This window comes from Monopterus albus, unplaced genomic scaffold (genome assembly GCF_001952655.1).
Source record: "Monopterus albus unplaced genomic scaffold, M_albus_1.0 scaffold355.1, whole genome shotgun sequence".
Lineage (NCBI taxonomy): Eukaryota > Metazoa > Chordata > Actinopteri > Synbranchiformes > Synbranchidae > Monopterus > Monopterus albus.
In genome coordinates this window covers 370755-386709 of record NW_018128235.1, presented here as the reverse complement: position 1 = coordinate 386709, position 15955 = coordinate 370755, and the positions used below count along the sequence as shown (strand labels likewise).

Genomic DNA, 15955 nt, shown 5'->3' with positions numbered 1-15955 from the left:
TCATAAATAAATGTTCCACTCCTTAGGTGTTAATGATTTCTCTTCAGTCTGTCAGAGTCTTTCGTGCACTCGCTGCATGTGGACTTCCTGTCGAGCAGGGCAACAATTAACAACAGGCTCTGCCCCCTGTCGACCTCCATCACCATCAGCATGGAAATGCTGAAAAATGCTCAAAAACACCTGAGTGATACTTCACAACAAAATGTGCAAACACATACACTGTTGGACGCCGCTCACACTCTGCTGCACCAGTATCAGGTAAACACACTTCCACGCAAGTGACACACATACGCCAGCAGTCAGATGAAACACACACGCCTCAGGTCAGGTGACCCACACACGCCAGCAGACAGGCGACCCACACTCGCCTGCGGTCACGTAAAACACACACGCCTGCAGACAGGTGACCCACACATGCCTGCGGACAGGTAAAACACACATGCCAGCGGACAGGCGACCCACATGCCAGCAGACAGGTGACCCACACACGCCTGGGGTCAGGTAAAACACACACACCAGCGGATAGGTGACCCACACACGCCAGCAGACAGGTGACCCACACATGCCTGCGGTCAGGTAAAACACACACACCAGTGGACAGGTGACCCAGGTGGCCTGATTGGACAGCTTGTATGTTGACTGAGGGAAGACGGTTCACTAGCTCTGAGTTTTTGACTTACTATTAGTTAAGTGAGTGTGTTTTGTTGGTGCTGCAGGATTGTTTTTTTCACTGACAGAAAATGTCTGATTTTCATATCAGGTTAAGGCTTTTTAAAACTCTATCTGTCCTTCAGTCCATCTGTCAGAACCTCAGTGATGTGTGTCAGTCTGTGGGTTCACTGATGGAGGAGAGTCAGCTGCTGCTGGATGACACAGTCGGTGTGATGGAGGAGTTAACAAACACCATCATGGTGAGACGCTCAACAGACTGAAGATAAGGAATAACAATAATAAATGATTATCTAATGATACTCCCTCACCTGTTGGGGTAGCCGGTGGAAGTGCTGGGCAGTCAGCTGGATCAATGGCACCCTCTGCTGAGGAAACGGGTGGATGCTTTGGTTGTTGGACTGAAGATGACGGACGCCCTGGAGAATGTTTACCTTGCAGAGAGCAAAGCCCACCTGCTGCAGAGCCATGCCCACTCCCTGCACAGGTAACTGTGTGTGTGTGTGTGTGTGTGTGTGTGTTTCTGCAAAGTATTATTAAAAATAAAATGAGTCTCTTGTCTCTTGCAGCTCACTCCCGTCAGTGTGGAACGTGTCTCAGACCAGCAGCGGGTTGGTTCAGCTCAACTCTGACATCACAGAGCAAGTTGAGTCCGCCCAGCAGATGGCCTTGATTGCCCATGTCTCCGCCTCCCTCGCTCTCAACATGGTATGTGTGTTCAAATTGAAAGCACAGCTGTGTTACACAGTCATGTGAGACATGAAGCCCAGTTTGAAGAGTAACAGTCACACCTGAAGTTTTTGTTTTTCAGCATCTACCTGTCTGCTCTTGATGGGCCAACAAAGCATTTTGTCTATGGCATCACATTTTGCACAAACAGTGGGGTCAAGTTTAGAGACGACATCGGGGGGGTGTTCTTCGTACATCGCTAAACAGATCCCAGATCAAATGAACAGTCTTGGATTTTCTAATGCCAACTAAGGTTATCTGGATATTTCAGTTCTTAAACCTGTGTTGTGGATTAGAAAAGCTGGATTAGTGACTGGACAGTGACTAGACTATATATTCACAGCTGAAACCATGATCAGCTGGTTTCTGATTGGCTGCATGCAGGTGAGAGCACAGCCTGACACCGCAGCAGAGGCAGAGCTTCTTGTGGACAAAGAGGAATTTAAGCATTTGATTTGCATGTAACTGCGAAAGCAGAACTCAGCAGAATGCAGAGAGAAGTGTTTGACTAACTAAATGCAGAAGTATCACATTTAAATACTTAATGTGGCCACAACTGCATATACACTGCTTTGATATGACGGCTCAATTTTACATGTTAAATAGTAATCCTGTGCATGGGTGTATGATCATTAGGGGTATATTAAAATGTAGCTATATTTCTCATTGAGTCAAAAGCTGTCTCGTGATATCGGTACATAAGAGAATCAGGCCAGTACGATGGCGTGTGACTGTACATTCACATTAGTCTGGCAAAAACACAACCCCCTGCTGTGTTTTAACGCACGGGGCTGCGCTGGTCAGGGGGCAAGGGGCTGCAGGGGGAGTGATGTAGGCGTATACGATTGTGTCAAGTCAACGCAAGTGACTTCATTCATGTTTCCAGCCCATGACTTTCTGTCGTGTTTTGGTTAGTCATGCAGCTAATGTCTGTTCTCTGTTCCCTAACTACACTACACTAACATAGCCGACTGCACCTTAGCACCAATTCTACCACCAGTGTGTCGGCATCGGTAGATTAAAGTTTAACACCCAGTGCTAACGAAAATGCATGGTGTGTTGTTATGCTGTATTAACTATGGCCCAGATTGACAGTGAGTAGCAGTGAATGAATAAGTTAAACAAAAGAGTCTTCTTCTCATGGGTGTCCATGTTCTGATTGTCCCCTATACCTGACTGGTCAGTGCAGCACCTTTACTCGATGATGTCACCGTCCGGTGTGGTGAGGGTGAAAATAGCATATATGGTCTCACACAGCTTCAGTTAGAAGGTAGAAGCTCATGCACAGTTTGTGCGCATTAGTTCATGCAGTTGTTCAAATGTCAAGTTCTGTTATGAATTCCACATAGCTCCAGTCTTGTCAGAAAGGATTCCCAAGCCTTCACTCTTTGCATGTTCCAAGTGCTGTTTGTTCAGGTTCAATATAAATTTACAGCAGTAAAATATGCACAAACTGTAGGGGTGGGAATCCCTTTTGAATTGACAGTAGCCTGTATTGAGAAAAACTGTAATAATTGGCTTTAAACCCTTTGCTTTTAAGGTGCATAGGAAGAAGGCAGACTATGTCAACTCACAGGAACAGATTCAGAGCCAGGTACACTTTTCAAATTGCTCAGAAAGCAGTGCTGCTTGTTACATTTTCCACATAACAACCTCAGGTCAGTGCACACTGGCTGTGTGGTGGTAACTTAGTACGGGTCGCCAACAGTCCACCTCAGTAAATTATTTCCTCTTGACTGAAATGGTACTGTTTGATTAAAATGATTTGGGTCAGGCCAAAGGGTTCTGTCGATCACCCAGTCAGTTTTTTTTAAACTCATGGCTTATTATAAAGGCTCAGGTGTCAGCGAGTTGCTTCCTGCTCCGAGACCCTTTAAATCTGTGAAGTTATCTTGTTTACATTGAATAAGGCTGAGAACTAACCTGGTCCCGAGCAGATTTTAGATTAACTTGTTAACGACTGTGGTTCAATGGGTAGAGTAGTCGTCTCCCAACCACAGAGTTGAAGGTTTGAATCTTGGTGCTTGCAGCCCACATGTTGAAGTGTCCTTGGGCAAGACACTGAACCCCGAAGTTGGTTAGAGCCATCGGCTAAATTGGTGCCACAGATGTCTGTACTGGAAACAAATTCCTTATGTGTAACATACTTGGCCAAATAAAGGTGATTATTATTAACGCTGCTAATCCACATACGAAGGACCCCCCTGGGTCAGCAGCCATTTTGTTTTTACACACCTGTCTAAAGTTGTCATGTGTGTGTGCTTCAGTCTGCTCAAACAGAACAGCCAGTGTCAGAGGAGGGCAGGGTCAGACCGAATATTAGCGCTGCTGCTTTTGAAAAAAGTCGACAAATCAACAAGACGGCCAAAGGTGTGTTTGCCTGTCTGTCTCTCTATCTGTCTGTCTGTTTACCTGTCTGATTACCTGGGGAGCATTGCACAAATCTAAGATAAGGGATTAAGCCAGGATTTTCCAGTTATGAATTTAGACCTGACTAAGTTGCATGAAAACAAGTTAAATTAAGTTTCTATGGAGATTTATTCTGTGCAGCTAGCCTGCTCCAGAACAGGCTAACAGCTAGGCTTGATTGATCCTGGTGCCTTTTTGGTTCTGTCAGCGGTCACTTTGATCAGATGGGTCAAGTTGAACCAAGCAAAACGGCCACATTGGGAAACCTAAGAAGAATTAGAAAATAATCAGACTCAAACTCTGTAAAAATGTATAATAAGATTATAAATAAAAATAAGTGTACGTCTGTAGGATTAGCTGATTACATGTCTGTTTACCTGTCTATTAATCTGTGTCTGATGACATAAGGAATGTGTCTGTCTCCTCAGACCTGCGGCTCAACATTTCCATGGTTACCAGTAGACTGGGATTGGTCAGAGAGAGCATTCGTAACACCAGCCTCCTCCTCTGTCAGCCAATCGGAGAGCTGCAGAACCTGTCTAACGGTCAGCCTATTCAGGCTCGTCCTCTTCCAACTCTGGTGTATTGATATGTTGATGCATTCATTTATTGGTGTATTGATTGATATGTTGGTGTGTTGATATAGTGATACCTTGATGTGTTGACTAAAGCATTGATCGTTGCTTCATCAGGTTCGTTCGTGCCTCTACAGCAGGCTCAGCAGGCGCAGCTGCAAACTGCAGTAGCACATTCCGACCTGCAGGTGGCTCTGCAGCAGCTGCAGAAACTCAGAGATCAGCTGCAGAATTCTTCTTCTATGCTGGAGAGCACCAATGACACAGTGAGGAAGACCAACCAGCTGGCAACTCACACGCACTCTGCAGGTTGGCAGGTTCATTAAATTCATTCATTCATTAATTATTTCAGAACGATAAATCCTGAGAGCCTCTTCCTAAAAATAAGAGGATAGTTCATGAATGTGCACACCTCCTGCTGCCGGTGTTGCATCGAAAGTGAACAACAGCCTAACACCTAACCCATGCCATGGGCTCTTTAAGACAATCAGTTTCATTAACCAGAATACCAGAAAAATGTTTTATGGAGTTATAACACTCTGTTTTCCTGTGTGCTCAGCCAATGAGGCACAGCGTAAGCTGGAGGAGGTGGAGCATCGTACACAGCATCTTCTGGAGCAGATCAAGCCACTGAGCATGCTGGGAGAAACACTTAGCAGGAACCTGTCTGACATCCGAGAGCTGATCGATCAGGCCCGACAACAGGCCGCATCGGTACATAAACACATATATACTGATTAAATGCTTACACAATGTTAACACTGACAGTGAATAGGTTTAATGTTTTTCCATGTTCAGCATCTTAGTCTAACGTTAGCATGTAAACACAGTACAGCTGAAGCTGATGGGGATGTTTTAGTTTAATAGGTTTTGGATCAATTGACTTGATGATGGCACTAGATGAAAAGTCATAAGTTTATCAAAATTATTATTTATTGTGAGAGGAACTGTTTCATCACAATCTGTCCAACAGATCGTATCAGTCTGACCTACATGTGTCTAAAAAGAAAACTCCACTCAGAAATACTCATTTATTTTGAGGGGATGGATGAAACAGTGAATATCCAGTTAAAGTCGCTACTAATGGTAGCTGAAGAAATAGGAATTAAATAAGAATCTAAACTGATTAATAATGTTGATGTCATAAGATAAAGGTGGCGGTGCAAGCGGGCAGAGACTGCATTCGATCCTACAGACCACAGATTGAGTCGAGCAACTTCAACACTCTGAGCCTGATCCTGAAGACGTCGAGTAGAGAAAACCTGCTTTTCTACCTGGGCAGCAACACTACGGTACCGGTACACAATACACAACCCAATGTAACGCACAGTGCAACACCACAGACAACACACATACACATACAAGTAGACACATGTGTCGCTGTAGTTGTTTGTTTGGACTCAGTGTCACTGCAGTCCTACATCTCTGTAGTCTAAATGAACCCTTTGCTAACATCTGCCATGTACTCAGGTGGATTACCTGGCCGTAGAGATGCATGATGGGGAGATTTCTCTGGTGTGGGATGTGGGTTCAGGAAGCAGCAGACTGGAGTTTCCTGGGTTGGACATCACCAACAATAGATGGACCCTAATCAACGCTACTCGGTAAATTCACACCAACTCTCTGATCACATAAAGATCACCTGACCAGAACTGATAACCTGACTGAAGAAACAGCTGGAGAGACTAATTATTAGCTGGATTATGGGCATCAAAGGTTGTGTTGGATGTGATGATGTCATGATGTGATGTTGGCAGGTTTGGTGCCCATGTATCTTTGTCGGTACATCAGCTGGACTCTGAGTCGACTCCATTGCCCATGGTAACAGCAACATCCCCAGGATCATCCCGAGTTTTGGACATTGACAAAAACACAGTGATCCATATTGGAGGACTGGCAGCTCACACACAGGTAATGCACATGTCAGCTGTACAGATGTATGCGGAGGTGTACAGGTGGTAACTGTGTGTATGTATGTGTGATGTCAGAGCCCCACAGCACTGAGGTCTTCCACCTTCCAGGGCTGTCTGAGTGAAGCAACACTCAATGAGAGAAACATTGGACTGTGGAACTATGACAGCAGAGAGGGAGAGTGTGGGGGCTGCTTCAGCAGGTACTAAGACAGGTGTACCACCACACACTAGGGTAGTGAAGATGAATGACAAAGCGCTTGTATCACCACAGCTGTTCTGCTATACATGTGAGCAGTGTAGTCGTACCATATAGTTCAGCTGTGCTCAGCTAAATTTGCAAATTTCCAATGGAAGTTCTGATTTGCATCTTTGAGACTTCAGCAGTCTAAACCCTAACTTCTGTGCCTCTACCTGCCTGCCTCTCTATCTGCCTGTCTCTTAGTCCCCAGGCTGAAGGGACGTCCTTCCACTTTGATGGATCTGGATTCTCACTGGTTCAGAAGTCTTTGAGGGTGACCACTACCTCTGTCGTTTTGCTGTTTAAAACACTGTCACCGGGCGGATTACTGCTCTATCTGGCCTCCAACAACACTGTACGTCATGCACTTTTTATTAAGGCTCTTATTGTGAAGGAGACGCACACAACTTCATTTCCTGTCTCCTACAGCGAGACTTCCTATCCATGGAGCTGGTGGAGGGTCATGTCCATCTAACCTTTGACCTTGGCTCAGGTACTCTGATTCTGACCTCTAACAGGAAGTACAACACTGGCATGTGGTACAAGATCACACTACAGAGGAACAAGCGCAAAGGTACTTCTACAAGTACTACTACTGTTAACATACTGCAATTCTACAGTACAGATACTCTGATTGATAAAGTGTTGAAATACTCCTGGTGATGTACTACTACCACCACTGAAGCTCAGAAAATAAAATCCCACTGCTGCTCATGTAGTACCACTTCAGTATTACTACTGCCCCAGTATGACTACTATTGACTACTATTCACATCACTGCTGAAAGCTGCAGCACTAATACTACTGCTGCTCATAGATTACTTCTACATTACTGTTACAGTAACTACTGTAGCAGCATGACTAATGGGCTGTTTTACCATTACTGAACTATGATTAGAAGTACTGTACTAATGCTGTACTGTAAAGTTAACCCTCCTGATATATTATTGTAAAGTTTAAACATCTAAAAACAATAGTTAAAAGTATTTTATTGGTATGAAACTTCTTCTGCTTTGCTTAATAGGTGTAATCAACATATAAAATGAAAATGGTTCATTTCACATATTTGCAACCTCCCCCTACATGTTTATATTACAAAGATACAGAACAGAAGAGGTGTCTCATGTTAATTTATCAACATCAATTCATAAAAAGAAAAGATTTCAAAATGTCAAATAAAATAAAAAAAAAATCAATGTGAAATGTAAAATTAATGTATTTTATATTTAAATCTTTCCAATGTACATTACAAAAAGTTTTAACATGCATTTTCTTTTATAAAAAACAAGTGCATTATCCTCACTGAACCATAATCTATGAGAGGTAAAGAACACCATTGCACTAAATGATGACTGAAATGGTTAGTAATGGTAAAGTTAACCCAGGAACATAACAGGTGGGTTAAGATTAAGGACAGTACAGGTGTTTCTCAATATCCTCAGTGTTTCTTTTAAATATATTTATTGTAGTTCTACTGTAGCTGTACTGCACTCTTGTAGTTCGGTGTTGTGTATTTACTGTCACATTATCAGGTGTGTGAAGGCAGGGCTAACCTCACTGATATCAGGTGTTGTCAGGTGTCAGTGACTAGTTTTCCACCAGAAGGTGCTGAGAGTTTAACTGCAGGCTTTTGGCTCGTATGTGTTCATAGTGCTAAGACTTCAACTGATACCTGCTGCCTCTGTTGTGAACATCCATACAAAAGTGGAGGTAAAGGTTGGGCCTCACAGAGAGACTGGAGACAGGATGTAGTTTAAATATAGAGGTAAATTCTTACATGTTGTCGATGTTGTCAAGCTCAGTTAAAGCCCTGCCTACTTTCTCACCTGCACACAGCTGCCCAATCACTGAGTGAGGTGGCTGTGATGTCAGAGTGTTTCAGAAAATGCCTTTGATCTGGTGGTGGGGTTTTCTGAAGCTATTCGACCATATGACAGAGTTCAGCCTTTTGTGTCCAGGTTACCTGTCCATCATGGCAGCCAACCAACCATCAGAGAAGGAGGTTTTGGAGGCAGAGTCTCCTGGTAAAGCCTCGGATCTCAACCGGTCCGATCTCGATCCTATCTATATCGGAGGACTTCCTGCCTCCAAACCAATCAGGTGAGGCTTTGAAGGTATCATGTTGGGATGAAGGGATAGATAGGCTACACCCCAAGTCTCTTATAAGCATCATCATTTCCCTTACTTGCATCTTTTCCTTGCATTTTAGTCCCTCCTACATAAGATGCAAGGAAAACACAAAGAGAGAGGACTTGAGGAAACATGTTATTAATGACATGAGATGTCTTTTTCTCAGATCCCTCATCTGAAGCGTCCAGTCACCAACTAGTTTCTGATAAAGGGGCATGTGTACCCTAGCTCCTCAGAGCCGATATAAGAAGCCTGGAATGTCCTTGGTCGACCCGGAAGTTGTTCTGAGGATGTAGGAACAATCATATAAGAGACTTGGGATGTACACATAGACTGCTTTATTAATCTCCACAGGGAAGCTATGTACTGGGATATCATAAGATGTGTGTATTTCAACTCACCTGATTGTCTGTGTGGTTGCTAGGCGACCGGTGGTGTCCAGGTCATATGTCGGCTGCATAAAGAATGTGGAGATCGCTCGGTCTAATTTTGACCTGCTGAGAGATGCATACGGAGTTAGGAAAGGTTGTGTACTTGAGGTACTACTTATACATATGCTGTATAAACAGTATACACACACACACTCTTCACATGCAGCAGTAACTGGCTGAGAACCAGCTGGCAGCCGAAGGGCCTTTGGCTGGGATCAGTAACTCTCAGTGGCCTGAGTTGTATGTACAGGGAAAAAGAGCCAGTTGGGGACCAAGATACCCCCTGGATCTGCACGGTTGTTAATCTTTTAAAAAGTTTCATTCATTCATAAGATCAGCAAATTTAAAATAACATATGACACAATTACATAGTACAACAATATAAAATACAAATTTCAACAAAAGTTTAAAAAGTGTATTTTATACAAGAAAACAAAATATAGAATCAGAAGATTAAAACACATTTTTACATTATGACATTATTATTTACACAGTATAAATAATGTAGATTGTAGTAAATTGTCTCAAAACAAAAGCTAAACTTACACAGTGCTACTCATAAAGAAGGAAACATCAAATAATGGTGAAGGAGGAGGCAACAGTGGTGCAGTGGGTAGAGCAGTCGTCTCCCAACCAGAAGGTTGGAGGTTTGAATCTCAGTGCTTGTAGTCCATGTGTTGAAGTGTCCTTGGGCAAGACACTGAACCCCCCCACCGTTGCCCCCGATGGTTAGAGCCATCGGTTGAGTTGGCACTCAAGTTTATTCATCAATAACATTATATTATACAATAACAGTTATACTATTAATAATCAATATAACATTATTCATGTGAGGACTATATATAAATAAAACTGAGTAATCCTGTCAACTGAGCTAATGTCTGCTGCTTTTGGATCAACCGTGATCTATCATATTGATAAGTTGTACAGACTCAGTCCAGTCTCTGAAAATCTGTAATCAATAACCTTTGTTATACTTGTTGACTGTGCAATTATCAGTAATTCCTCAATGACTCTGATTGATCATGTCTCAGGCAGTGAGGAGTGTGTCGGTGCTGGGTGGAGGCTTCATTCAGATCGCTCCTCCTTCACTCGATCAGGAGGTGGAGCTTCTCTTCTCCTTCTCCTCCAAGAACCAGTCAGGAGTCCTGCTGGCTGCCTTCAGCAACAAGCGCTCAGACAGACAGGTGAGATCACATAACCAGTGTACACCAGGTGTTATTCACATACATGTAAAGAAGCTGTATAACTGTATCCTGTGTGTGTGTTTGCAGCACTTCCTGTCTGTTCACCTGGTCTCAGGTGTGTTGGAGGCGGGGCTCGGTGAGGTGGGTGGGGCCTCTCGGTGGCTGATGGTGATGAAACGTGGTGGAGGATCTTTCAGTGATGGAGAGAAACACTCTGTGATTATCTCTATCAACAGGAAGTAGGTGTTACCATGGAAACACACCCCTGTCTCACCTGTTCAGTAAATATTGTACATTACCTGCCTGTCTCAGATCTCTGTCCATACAGGTGGATGAGGAACACCTGAAGTCCACCTCTCTGTTGCCGGTCGGATTTTCTCATCTCTCTCCAGCCTCACTATTCATTGGTGGGCTGCCCTCAGAGGAGGAGTCCCATCTGCCACTCAGATTACAGCATTTATCCAGGTTGTTCAGAGGCTGCATCCAACACCTGGTGGTGGGCGGAGTGTAAGACACACACACACACACACAGGCACACAGAGCTCTCTGTCTCTCCGATTGTGTTTTGATTGGAGGCATGCTTTCAGGCTCATTGACCTATCAGGAGCTGTGCGGTATGAGGGAGTGGAGCTCAGCAGCTGCCTATTGGAGGAGAGGGCTGGGGGGGTGGTGCTTCCAGATGACCAAGATATAGAACCAACTTCAGACCCTGTGCACCTGTTTCTAACCCGGCCCACACACCTGAGTGCACACACACCTGGAGCCCTAACGGTAATTAATATGTTTATTATTGATTATATACAGTGCCTTGCGAAAGTATTCGGCCCCCTTGAACTTTGCAACCTTTTGCCACATTTCAGGCTTCAAACATAAAGATATAAAACTGTAATTTTTTGTGAAGAATCAACAACAAGTGGGACACAATCATGAAGTGGAACGAAATTTATTGGATATTTCAAACTTTTTTAACAAATAAAAAACTGAATAATTGGGCGTGCAAAATTATTCAGCCCCTTTACTTTCAGTGCAGCAAACTCTCTCCAGAAGTTCAGTGAGGATCTCTGAATGATCCAATGTTGACCTAAATGACTAATGATGATAAATAGAATCCACCTGTGTGTAATCAAGTCTCCGTATAAATGCACCTGCACTGTGATAGTCTCAGAGGTCTGTTTAAAGCGCAGAGAGCATCATGAAGAACAAGGAACACACCAGGCAGGTCCGAGATACTGTTGTGGAGAAGTTTAAAGCCGGATTTGGATACAAAAAGATTTCCCAAGCTTTAAACATCCCAAGGAGCACTGTGCAAGCGATAATATTGAAATGGAAGGAGTATCAGACCACTGCAAATCTACCAAGACCTGGCCGTCCCTCTAAACTTTCAGCTCATACAAGGAGAAGACTGATCAGAGATGCAGCCAAGAGGCCCATGATCACTCTGGATGAACTGCAGAGATCTACAGCTGAGGTGGGAGACTCTGTCCATAGGACAACAATCAGTCGTATACTGCACAAATCTGGCCTTTATGGAAGAGTGGCAAGAAGAAAGCCATTTCTTAAAGATATCCATAAAAAGTGTCGTTTAAAGTTTGCCACAAGCCACCTGGGAGACACACCAAACATGTGGAAGAAGGTGCTCTGGTCAGATGAAACCAAAATCGAACTTTTTGGCAACAATGCAAAACGTTATGTTTGGCGTAAAAGCAACACAGCTCATCACCCTGAACACACCATCCCCATTGTCAAACATGGTGGTGGCAGCATCATGTTTTGGGCCTGCTTTTCTTCAGCAGGGACAGGGAAGATGGTTAAAATTGATGGGAAGATGGATGGAGCCAAATACAGGACCATTCTGGAAGGAAACCTGATGGAGTCTGCAAAAGACCTGAGACTGGGATGGAGATTTGTCTTCCAACAAGACAATGATCCAAAACATAAAGCAAAATCTACAATGGAATGGTTCACAAATAAACATATCTAGGTGTTAGAATGGCCAAGTCAAAGTCCAGACCTGAATCCAATCGAGAATCTGTGGAAAGAACTGACAACTGCTGTTCACAAACGCTCTCCATCCAACCTCACTGAGCTCGAGCTGTTTTGCAAGGCGGAATGGGCAAAAATTTCAGTCTCTCGATGTGCAAAACTGATAGAGACATACCCCAAGTGACTTACAGCTGTAATCGCAGCAAAAGGTGGCGCTACAACGTATTAACTTAAGGGGGTTGAATAATTTTGCACGCCCAATTTTTCAGTTTTTTTATTTGTTAAAAACGTTTGAAATATCCAATAAATTTCGTTCCACTTCATGATTGTGTCCCACTTGTTGTTGATTCTTCACAAAAAATTACAGTTTTATATCTTTATGTTTGAAGCCTGAAATGTGGCAAAAGGTCGCAAAGTTCAAGGGGGCTAAATACTTTCGCAAGGCACTGTATAGCAGTGTGTGCATTAACTGTTGCTGACACCTGTAATCAATGCCTTCTTATCAATTTTTGAAAATGATTACCAATATTATTGGTTATTGATCATAGTAATGAATGCTTTTATTAATGTAACATTAATCAGTCTATTATTGATTAATGATGATGCTAATCAATACATCTATGACAGAGTACTGAATTTTTTTATTATTAGTTATAACAGTAGTCAGTGTCACAATTATTGATTATTAGTAACATAATCAATGTGGTAATTATTATGGATCATAGAAATCATTCAATTCCTTAATTATTGATTATTGATAACAGTAACAAATTAGTTTAAAATGTATTGAGTATTATTGAATATCAGTATCTGGATTCCTGGTCAGTGTATTAATTTATGAAGAGTCATATTATGTTTTAGTATTGGTCAGCACTACTAATTCCTGGTCAGTGTTATTAGTTACGGTTCATTGATTATTCATTGGTAGGTGATTGTTAGTCACTGATTATTAGTTACTGGTTAACCTACTATCAGATATGGATTATTGTTTATTGTTGTTTGTCCACTGACTTGATTATTTTTAACTGATTAGTGGTTACTGCTTATTGGTTATTGATTGTTATGTAGTGTGTGTCGGAGGCAGAGCCCACTTTCCTGCCATCAGCGGCTCAGTTTGGTTTGTCCAGACACAGTCACATGACCTTCATCATCAACCCCAAGACTGTCAGAAAAAGGTGAGACACCTTGGCAATGAGGGACAGGGCTCCTGTTACTAGTGGGCGGGGCTTCAGTCAGAGGGGCATGACTCCAGTTGTTCTCTGTGTAAAATAGGACTATATCTCTGCCTCTCCTCTCTTGTATCTCCATTCTGGTTTTATTGTCTTTGTCGTCAGTGTGTTGGTGAGGTTGTCAGTTCGAAGCCGGGCTCTGGATGGTTTGATCTTCCTCCTCTCCGACTCCAGACAGATGGACTTCATCTCCCTGAGACTGTTCGGGGGGAGAATGATGATGTCAGCTAACCTGGGGAAAGGCCCAGCCTCCATCACCTCCTCTGTCACTATTAATGATGGAGACTGGCACACCGTGAGTTAATATTTTACACAAAAAACACATGCAAAACTGTAACTTAATCTTTCAGTGCTCTAAGCAAGAAAGATGTCTTATGTTTCATCACTTTGTAAGTAATTTTGAGCTTATTATATCCCAGTCAATAACTTGATACCTGATTTTCATCATTATATCCAGATTAGATTAACATTAGCTAAACTGGCTGCAGCATTAGTTCCAGCTATGTTATTTACTGTTATAATTTAACATTAAGTTAGGGCTAGGGCCTACCCGGGCCCAAACAATCACAAGAGTTAGGGGAGAAAAAAGCTGCTTATACAATGAAATGCTGTCAATAATCACTATGTGACCAGTGGAAGAGGCCCACCCACACTATGATTTCTGTTTCCACTACTGACTCATATTTTACCTGTCTGTCTTCCTCAGGTGAGTGCAAAGGTTAGTCGGCGGTCGATGTCCGTGTCGGTCAATGCTTTGAGTCCTGACTCTGTGACAATTAAAGGAAACCAGCTGGATGTGGACAGCAGACTTTACCTGGGAGGACTTCCACACACCTACACTGCCAGGAGGATCAATGTATGACCTTTTACATCCTTAATTTTTTGTTTACAAATACTGAGGATTTAATTATCTAAACAGGTTTCATACAATAACATTTTAAAATTTCACCTGTTATCATGATGCCATCACCTCACCCGAGTCTCGTTTCAAACATGTGATGTCATTAAACCTTAATGAACCTGTGTCACCTGTCTGTCTCTCAGGTGAGCAGCAGTTTTCCAGGTTGTGTTCAGTTTGTCAGTTTGAATGGGGCCATGTTGGACCTGTCCCAGCCATACTCGCAGCATGATGTCACTTCCTGTTTCACTAAAGACCAGACAGGAAGTTACTTTAATGGCAGTGGATATGCCGTCCTCAGTGAGTTCACCATGAATGATAGCAAAAAACTTTAAATGAATTGTATATGACCAGGTGTTAACTTGTGTGTGTCTGTTATTGCAGTGCATGATGGGTATAAGGTTGGCTCTGACGTGTCTGTGTCTTTGGAGTTTCGAACAAGCCAATCAGAGGGTGTGTTTCTGGGAATCAGTAGTGCAAAGGTTGACGCCATCGGATTGGAGATGATCAGTGGCCAGGTGAGTACGGGCTTACCTACCATGTCTAGCTACAGACAGGTAAAGCATTAGATGCATTTGAGATGACCCAGATCTGTGCAGAATTGATCACCGGAGATCGGCGCAGGATGCGTGCAGGTTAGTTTTATGCCTGACTCGATCACTCGATCCCATTCTTCTTCTGATGTAAGACTCACGTGGTCAACAATGTTGTCACGGCATCAAGGCAGCTGCAGTTTTTGGAGCCAGGCACCGCAGTTGCACTCCACTGACCACAGGAGCACAGGGCATGATGGGAAACGCCTGACACTGACCTGATCTGAGAGTTGATTGGTTGAGAAGTTGGAGCAACAACTTGATGTTTTATAGAAATGCATCATTTCTTGTATAATTGCAGTGATTGCGATTTTATTAGTTGGTCTTTGCACTATGAAAGTTTATTCTGTTAGAATAAAAGTGTGGCTGATGGTGAAGTTGATCAGAGGAGCTGAACACTGTCAGTACAGGACCTGATATGTAGTTTCCACAGGGTGCAGACAGTCTGTGACAGTCCTGCTCTGCAACATAATAATAATAATAATAACTTTATTTGTATAGCAGCGAGGTGACATTCCATGTCTCCAGGGCTAGTCTCCGTGTCCAGAGATCAGGTCGTCGGGGCCCCTGCCTTCGACTGCTGCCCAATCCACTTTGCACCAGGGGGATCACACTCCTCAGCCTCCCCGAGAAAGTCTATGCCAGGGTAATGGAGAGGAGAATTTGACCAATAGTCGAACCTCGGATTCAGGAGAAACAATGCGGTTTTCGTCCAGGCCGTGGAACACTGGACCAGCTCTATACCCTCTTCAGGGTGGCGGAGGGTTCATGGGAGTTTGCCCAACCTGTCCACATGTGTTTCGTGGATCTGGAGAAAGCATTCGACCGTGTCCCTCGCAGCGCCCTGTGGGGGGTGCTCCGGGAGTACGGGGTTCGGGGCCCTTTGCTAAGGGCCGTCCGGTCCCTGTCCGACCAGAGCAGGAGCTTGGTTCGCATTGCCGGCAGTAAGTCAGACTTGTTTCCAGTGCATG

The 15955-nt window shown here is 43.4% G+C and overlaps 1 protein-coding gene across 1 annotated transcript in view; it reads left to right on the top strand.

Moving 5' to 3' along the window:
- The window catches only part of lama1 (laminin, alpha 1), a 58825-nt gene that overhangs the window by 30421 nt on the left and 12449 nt on the right, over window positions 1-15955 (top strand). The window contains exons 38-62 of the mRNA XM_020625481.1: window positions 48-258; window positions 795-911; window positions 993-1156; window positions 1239-1377; window positions 3666-3768; window positions 4236-4352; window positions 4500-4691; window positions 4942-5096; window positions 5531-5674; window positions 5853-5986; window positions 6140-6293; window positions 6371-6495; window positions 6738-6888; window positions 6963-7107; window positions 8492-8633; window positions 9088-9202; window positions 10129-10281; window positions 10369-10520; window positions 10594-10788; window positions 10869-11052; window positions 13333-13439; window positions 13599-13788; window positions 14200-14349; window positions 14538-14691; window positions 14776-14909. Of these exons, the coding sequence (XP_020481137.1) occupies window positions 48-258; window positions 795-911; window positions 993-1156; window positions 1239-1377; window positions 3666-3768; window positions 4236-4352; window positions 4500-4691; window positions 4942-5096; window positions 5531-5674; window positions 5853-5986; window positions 6140-6293; window positions 6371-6495; window positions 6738-6888; window positions 6963-7107; window positions 8492-8633; window positions 9088-9202; window positions 10129-10281; window positions 10369-10520; window positions 10594-10788; window positions 10869-11052; window positions 13333-13439; window positions 13599-13788; window positions 14200-14349; window positions 14538-14691; window positions 14776-14909 (3727 nt within the window). The remainder of the gene's footprint in view (window positions 1-47; window positions 259-794; window positions 912-992; window positions 1157-1238; window positions 1378-3665; window positions 3769-4235; window positions 4353-4499; window positions 4692-4941; window positions 5097-5530; window positions 5675-5852; window positions 5987-6139; window positions 6294-6370; window positions 6496-6737; window positions 6889-6962; window positions 7108-8491; window positions 8634-9087; window positions 9203-10128; window positions 10282-10368; window positions 10521-10593; window positions 10789-10868; window positions 11053-13332; window positions 13440-13598; window positions 13789-14199; window positions 14350-14537; window positions 14692-14775; window positions 14910-15955) is intronic.